This window comes from Somniosus microcephalus, chromosome 1 (assembly GCF_052327205.1).
Source record: "Somniosus microcephalus isolate GS21.2 chromosome 1, FLI_Smic_1.0, whole genome shotgun sequence".
Taxonomy (NCBI): domain Eukaryota; kingdom Metazoa; phylum Chordata; class Chondrichthyes; order Squaliformes; family Somniosidae; genus Somniosus; species Somniosus microcephalus.
The window spans coordinates 316,434,330-316,442,584 of NC_140987.1; the positions used below are offsets into that span (position 1 = coordinate 316,434,330).

Sequence of the window (8,255 nt, forward strand, 5' to 3'; positions counted from 1 at the left end):
CGTGATGAAGTCAGAGGGGAGAGGCGTGTCCTTTCAGTCCTCGTGGAACCAAGTATTATACAGACCTGTTTAGAGTTTCTCCTGCGTTTTTGTTTGTAACTTTTACCAGTGCATTAAACCACATTTGGTTAACTGCTAGTTTCAATCTCAGTACTTTCGTTAGGAGTTGAGAACTCCTACATTGGTGACCCCGAATCCTCGTGGACGTTTTTCGCGGCGGAAACGGAACGCAAGCCATGATGGAAGCCAACGCAGTAGTTTTGAAGCTCCCCCAATTTTGGGAACAACAGGCGGCCTCCTGGTTCGTGCAAGCGGAAGGGCAGTTCGAGCTCCGCAACGTCGTGCAGGATCAGACCCGTTATCTTTACGTGGTCTCCGCACTCGACAGCTCGACGGCGTCGAGGATCACCAGCCTACTGGAAAAAAAACCCGGCTACCGACAAGTACGTCGCCATTAAGGCTCGGATCATGCAGGTATTCGGCTTTACGAAGGCAGAGCGTGCACGCTGCCTACTCACGCTGCCCGGGTTGGGTGACTCCAAACCTTCGGAGTTGATGAGCCAGATGCTCACTCTCTTGGGGTCGGAGCCGCAATGTTTCCTGTTCCGCGAACTGTTCCTCATTCAACTGCCCGAACAGGTGCAGGCGGCCCTCGCCAGATCAGACGCCGGGGATTGTATAGCGCTCGCTGAACAGGCGGATAAAATATATGCGGTCCGACACCATCGCGGGACGCCCCGTCCCAAAGGGCCCTGCCTCGACGCCTCCTCCAACCGGTTTCTGCTATTGCCACGCTCGGTTTGGCGTGAAGGCCAGATGCTGCCGTCCGCCTTGCAGTTTTGCGCCCAAAGCAACGAACAGACCCCTGCGCGTCAAGAGCACCGGATCCGGGGCGTGCCCCGCAGCCACGATGGCGATCGGCGATTCCGGGAAATTACTTTATTTAACCGACTCCATCTCGGGCCGTCGTTTTTTATGCGACACGGGCGCAATGCAGCATCCTTCCCGCGTCGGTCCTCGACCTTCGGTCCGGCAGGCGGGGTTCTCCCCTCCAAGCTGCCAACGGGGGTGCGATTCGTACTTTCGGGACCCGCCGGGTCCAGGTCTGCTTCGGTGGCCAACGTTTTATATGGGATTTTGTCACCGCCAGCATCTCACAGGCACTCCTAGGAGCCGATTTTTTATGCGCCAACGGCCTGCTAGTTGATTTTAAAAATCGTCGGCTCGTTCACGCCGCCATGTTCGACTGTATTCCATGTGTACGCGGCACGGTCGCGCCGCACTCGGTCTCCTGCGCTCGGCCACCTCCCGACGAATTCTCCCGCCTCCTCGGGGACTTTCCCGAGCTGACCAAGCCCACCTTCTCGGCTTCGACCACCAAACATGGGGTGGAGCACCATATAACGATGACCGGCTCTCCCGTCTACGCCAGGGCACGGCTGCTCGAGCCCGGTAAGCTCGCGGCTGCTAAGGCAGAGTTCGCCACGATGGAGAGGTTGGGGATTATCCGCCGGTCGAATAGTCCCTGGTCTTCACCTCTCCACATCGTCCCCAAGCCCAGGGGTGGATGGCGGCCCTGCGGTGACTACCGTCACCTCAATGATGTCACGACTCCCGACCGGTATCCCATACCGCACATACAAGATTTCTCCGCACATCTGGCGGGGACTTCGGTTTTCTCCAAGGTCGACCTCGTCCGTGGGTACCATCAGGTACCGGTGCATCCCCAGGACGTCCAAAAGACAGCGGTCATCACTCCTTTTGGCCTGTTTGAGTTCCTCCGCATGCCGTTTGGACTTAAAAACGCGGCGCAGGCGTTCCAGCGCCTGATGGATTCAGTGCTACGGGATCTCAACATTTTGTTCGTCTATCTGGATGACATACTGATCGCCAGCGCCACAAAGGAGGAACATCTCCAGCACCTGCGCATCCTCTTTCATCGCCTTCAACAGCACGGCCTCATTGTCAACCCGGCCAAATGCCAATTCGGCCTGCAGCAGCTCGACTTCCTAGGCCACCGCATCACTTCAGAGGGGGCTATGCCGCTTCGGGCCAAGGTGGAGGTGATCGCGGCTTTCCTGCGGCCGCGGTCCGTGAGGGCGCTCCAGGACTTCCTGGGTATGGTAAATTTTTACCATCGTTTTGTTCCCAGGGCCACGCAACTAATGCGGCCGCTCTACGAGGTCCTCAGAGGGAAGCCGGGTAAGGAGCCCGTGGTTTCGATGCCGGAGATGGACCGCGCCTTCGGAGACACGAAGACCGCCCTTGCGAACGCGACGATGTTGGCACACCCCCTGCCAGGAGCCACCATCGCCCTCACAACTGACGCGTTGGACTACGCCGTTGGAGCCGTCCAAGAGCAATGGGTCGACGGCACGTGGCAACCACTGGCGTTTTTTAGCCGACAGCTGCGACGGCACGAACGCCAGTACAGTACATTTGACAGGGAGCTGTTGGCGTTGTTTTTGGCCATTCGCCATTTTCGTTTTCTGCTCGAGGGCCGCCACTTTACTGCGTTTGTCGACCACAAACCGCTCACGTTCGCGATGGCCAAGACTGCTGAACCGTGTTCGGCTCGTCGGCAACGACAGCTTACATATATTTCCGAATTTACCATCGACATCCGGCACGTGGCCGGGAAGGACAACGTGGTAGCGGATTGCCTGTCCCGTGCCACCATCCAGGCCGTTCAATTGGGAATTGATTATGCGCGCATGGCGGCCGACCAATCTGCCGACCCGGAGAACATAAGAACATAAGAACATAAGAAATAGGAGCAGGAGTAGGCCAATCGGCCCCTCGAGCCTGCTCCGCCATTCAATAAGATCATGGCTGATCTGATCCTAACCGCCAATCCACTATCACAGGACTATCTCCTGAATCTGACAGAATTAGACACACGAAACAGGAGCAGGATCAGGCTACACGGCCCCTGGGCCCGCTCCGCTACCCACAGGGCCATGACCAATCCGAACCTAGACTCATGTACAAATTCCTGCCCGCTCCCCGTAACCTTTAATTCCCTTTTCTTCTAGGAAACTGTCTATTTCTGTTTTAAATTTATGTAATGATGTAGCTTCGACAGCTTTTTGGGGCAGCATATTCCATGGACCTACCACCCTCTGAGTGAAGTAGTTCCTCCTCATCTCAGTTTTGAAAGAGCAGCCCCTTATTCTAAGACTATGCCCCCTAGTTCTAGTTTCACCCATCATCGGGAACATCCTCCCCGCATCCACCCGATCCAACCCCTTCACAATCTTATATGTTTCAATAAGATCGCCTCTCATTCTTCTGAACTCTAATGAGTAGAGTCCCAATCTACTCAACCTCTCCTCATATGTCCATCCCCTCATCCCGGGATTAACCGAGTGAACCTTCTTTGTACTGACTCGAGAGCAAGTATGTCTTTTAAGTATGGACACCAAAACTGTATGCAGTATCCCAGGTGCTGTCTCACCAATACCTTGTACAACTGAAGCAATACCTCCCTATTTTTATTTTCTATCCCCCTAGCAATGAAAGCCAACATTCCATTGGCCTTCTTAATCACTTGTTGCACCTGCATACTAACCTTTTGAGTTTCGTGCACCAGGACCCCCAGATCCCTTTGTACTTCAGTACTTTCCAGTTTCTTGCCATTAAGATAATAACTTGCTCTACGATTTTTCCTGCCAAAGTGCATAACCTCACACTTTCCAGTATTGTATTCCATCTGCCAAATCTCTGCCCACTTACTTAGCCTGTCTATGTCCCTTTGCAGGTTTTTTATGTCCTCCTCACTCACTACTTTCCCTCCCATCTTAGTATCATCTGCAAACTTTGATATGTTACACTCGGTCCCCTCCTCCAAATAGTTAATATAGATTGTAAAGAGTTGGGGACCCAGCACTGACCCCTGCGGAACACCACTGGTTACTGATTGCAAGTCTGAGAATGAACCATTTATCCCAACTCTCTGCCTTCTGTTAGATAGCCAATCCTCTATCCATGCCAGAATATTACCCCCAATCCCGTGATTTTTTATCTTAAGCAATAATCTTTTGTGTGGCACCTTGTCAAATGCCTTTTGGAAGTCTAACTACACTACGTCCACTGGTTCACCTTTATCCACCCTATATGTTACTTCACAGAATCACAGAAACCCCACAATGCAGATAGAGGCCATTTCAGCCCATCGAGCCTGCACCGACACATATCCCACCCGATCCCCGTAACCCCTACACCAACACATATCCCACCCTATCCCCGTAACCCCACGTATTTAATCCCCCTAACACTAAGGGTCAATTTATCATAGCCAATCAACCTAACCCGCACATCTTTCCTCAAAGAACTCCAGCAAATTTGTCAAACATGACTTCCCCTTCATAAAACCATGCTGACTTTGTCTTATTAAATTGTGATTATCCAAATGTCCTGTTACTGTCTCCTTAATAATGGACTCCAAAATTTTACCTACCACAGATGTTAGGCTAACCGGTCTATAGTTTCCAGCCTTCTGTCTGCTGCCCTTTTTAAATAAGGGTGTTACATTAGCAGTTTTCCAGTCTGCCGGGATCTTTGCTGAGTCCAGGGAGTTTTGGAAGATTATTACCAATGCATCCACAACCCCTACCGCCACTTCCCTCAAGACCCTAGGATGTAAGCCATCAGGTCCAGGTGATTTATCCGCCTTGAGTCCCATTATTTTACCGAGTACCACTTCCTTATTGATTTTGATCGTGTTTATCTCCTCCCCCCCTTTAGCCACCTGCTTGTCCAGTGTTGGGATATTCTTAGTGTCCTCTACTGTAAAGACAGATACAAAATATTCATTCAGTGTTTTTGCCATCTCCATATTTCCCACCATTAATTTCCCGGTCTCATCCTCTAAGGGACCAACATTTACTTTAGCCACCCTTTTTCTTTTTATAGAACTATAAAAACTCTTACTATCTGTTTTTATATTTTTTGCTAATTTACTTTCATAATCTATCTTCCCTTTCTTAATCAATCTTTTTGTTATTTTTTGCTGTCTTTTTAAGTTTTCCCAATCCTCTATCCTCCCACTAGATTTGGCTACCTTATATCCCCTTGTTTTTAGTCGAATACTGTCCTTAATTTCTTTACTTAGCCACGGATGACTGTCTTTTCTTTTACACCCTTTTCTTCTCAGTGGAATATATATTTTTTGGAAGTTGTAAAATAACTCCTTAAATGTACACCACTGATCATGTATCGTCTTACCCTTTAATCTATTTTCCCAATCCACTTTACTCAATTCCGCTCTCATACCTTCATAGTCTCCTTTATTCAAGCTTAGCACGCTTGTTTGAGATCCAACCTCCTCACCCTCGAATTGAATATGGAATTCAACCATGTTATGGTCACTCATTCCAAGGGGATCCTTTACTAGGACATTTTTAATTAATCCTGTCTCGTTACACAGGACCAGATCTAAGGTTGCTTGCCCCCTGGTCGGTTCAGTTACATACTGCTCAAGAAACCCATCCCTAATACACTCAATGAACTCATCCTCAAGGCAGCCCTGCCCAATTTGATTTGTCCAATTAATATGATAGTTAAAATCCCCCATAATTATAGATGTTCCCTTATTACAAGCCTCAACTATTTCCTGATTGATACTCCGTCCAACAGAGTTGCAACTGTTCGGAGGCCTATAGACTACGCCCACTAGTTTTTTTCCCCTTATTATTCCTTACCTCCACCCAAACTGTTTAATTATCCTGATCTTTTGACCCAATATCATTTCTCTGTATTACAGTGATTCCTTCCTTTATTAACATAGCCACCCCACCTCCCCTTCCTTCCTGCCTGTCCTTCCTGATCGTTAAATAACCTGGTTTGTTTAATTCCCAGGCATTGTCACCCTGCAGCCATGTTTCTGTAATGGCCACAAGATCATACCCATATGTAGCTATTTGTGCCATTAACTCGTCTATTTTGTTACGACGTGCATTCAGATAGAGAACTTTCAAATGTGTTTTGTGACACTTAGTTCCTGCTTTTGCCCTTTTTATTACTTTACCTTTTACTCCACACCTTCTGCCCCTTCCTGACACGCTCTGGTTTTTAATTTCCCCACTGCTACCTAAGTCTATGACCTTCTCTGTTGTCATTTCTATTATTTGCTCTCTAGGAACCTTTCGTTCCGACTCCGCCAGCCTTCAGCCGAGTGATGTGCCATTCCATTCGGCTGGCACCGCTTTACTCTGCGACGTCTCCTTGGGGGACCCCCGTCCGATTGTTTCGTCTGCCTGGCGGTTTTCGACGTCATACACGGGCTTTCGCATCCTGGTGTGAGGGCGTCGCAGAAGTTGATGGCATCTAAATTCGTATGGAGAGGGATGCGCAATGACGTCCGCGACTGGGCGAACACTTGTGTGGTTTGTCAATGAGCCAAAGTCCAAGGACACGTCAGGGCCCCCTTGGCCACCTTCGAGGTGCCAGAACGCCGCTTCAACCACGTCCACGTCGACCTTGTGGGGCCACTCCCGCCATCGCAGGGTTTCACGCACCTTCTGACGATGGTCGATCGCACCACGAGATGGCCCGAGGCGGTTCCCCTGACGGATGTCGCTCGAGCCTTTATCTCGTCATGGGTAGCACGCTTTGGAGTTCCGACGGATATTTCATCCGACCGCGGTCCGCAATTCTCATCTGAGCTTTGGAATGCGGTGGCCTCGGCCTTAGGCACCACACTCCATCGCACCACGGCCTACCACCCGCAGGCGAATGGGTTGTGTGAGCGTTTTCACCGTTCGTTGAAGGCGTCGCTCAGAGCCAGCCTCCTGGACGCGGCATGGGTCGATAAACTACCTTGGGTTATGCTGGGGTTGCGCACGGCGCCGAAGGAGGACCTGCAGTCATCTGCCGCGGAGATGGTTTACGGCCAGCCACTCCGGGTTCCAGGCGAATTCCTGCCCTCCCCTACACAGCCGTGGTCTGCGGCCAGTCAGCGGGAAGCCCACCGGGAAGCGGCCCAGTGCTTCAGGCCGGTTCCGACGTCGCAGCACGGTTTTCCTGCCTCCCACATTCCAGTGGAGTTGATGAAGGCCAAATTCGTGTTTGTTCGTCACGACGCCCACTGCAGCCCGCTCAGGCCTCCGTATACGGGTCCCTTCCGGGTTTTACAGACGGGGGCTAAGAGTTTTTTGGTCGACCTCGGGGGGCCGGCCGGACCACATCTCCGTCGATCGCCTCAAGCCCGCGCACCTGGACCTAGAACAGCCAGTCGAGCCTGCTCAACCGCCGCGCCGGGGCCGACCACCGGCTGTTGCCGCTCCTGACCGAGCCGCTCCACCCGCCAGCTCACCACCTGCTCAGCGTTTTCCTCTCCGGGAATTTAGGAGTCGTTCCAACAGGCTCGTCCGACCTCCTCGGCGATTGACTTTTCTTATTAAAGACAATTCTGGGGGGGCGTATGTGGCAAAGCCACCAAGAGACTCTTGCAGTAATGTATATAATTGCCTTTAACAGGGGTTTGTTACCTTTAAATGTTTGTTCTGTACAAATAGCGCGGGTTCGGTAAAATGTCGATCCAGCGCGATGACGTCATCAAGCAGGTCATGTGACGTACCCAACGGCGGGAAACGTGATGACATCAGAGGGGAGAGGCGTGTCCTTTCAGTCCTCGTGGAACCAAGTATTGTACAGACCTGTTTAGTTTCTCCTGCATTTTTGTTTGTAACTTTTACTACTGCATTAAACCACGTTTGGTTAACTGCTAGTTTCAATCTCAGTACTTTCGTTAGGAGTTGAGTACTCCTACAGTACATTATTTTAGTGACTGCCAAGTCTGATATTTGCTGTAAATATATTGAACTCGTCTAAGAGTTTGTGATATCTTTCAAATCTAAAAAGACACAGTCCATGTCTGCTGTTTATTCTGCCTATGTCCTACCTGATCCACACTTCCACATACAAGCTGCAATTGCATTTTTGTTCTTCACCATAAAAGCTGTCCTCCGCTGCCTCTTCGTGCCCACAATTGTTGCTATCCTCCACTGCCTCCTCTTGTCCATAAACTTTTTTGTCCTCCTCAGCCTCCTCGTACCCACAAACACCGCCATGCCTCGGGATCCCCTTATGCCGACAAATAGTGCCATCCGCCTCGGTCTTTTCTTGAGCATGCAGATCAGCAGATTGCCTGTTTCCTTGCCCAGAGGCACTGTCTGTTTTATTTTGTTAACAAACGTCACCATCCTCCCCAATTTCTTTCTCATCCTTTTCACTGCCGCCACCATCTTGAAACA

General features: G+C 50.6%; 1 protein-coding gene across 1 annotated transcript in view; it reads left to right on the forward strand.

The window, feature by feature from the left end:
• LOC147124866 (uncharacterized) overlaps positions 1 to 7,782 on the forward strand; it is a 35,114-nt gene extending 27,332 nt beyond the window's left edge. Inside the window, exon 3 of the mRNA XM_085994095.1 lies at positions 6,140 to 7,782. Coding sequence (XP_085850221.1) covers positions 6,140 to 6,303 — 164 coding nt within the window. The 3' untranslated portion in view covers positions 6,304 to 7,782. The remainder of the gene's footprint in view (positions 1 to 6,139) is intronic.
• Positions 7,783 to 8,255: the final 473 nt, after the last annotated feature.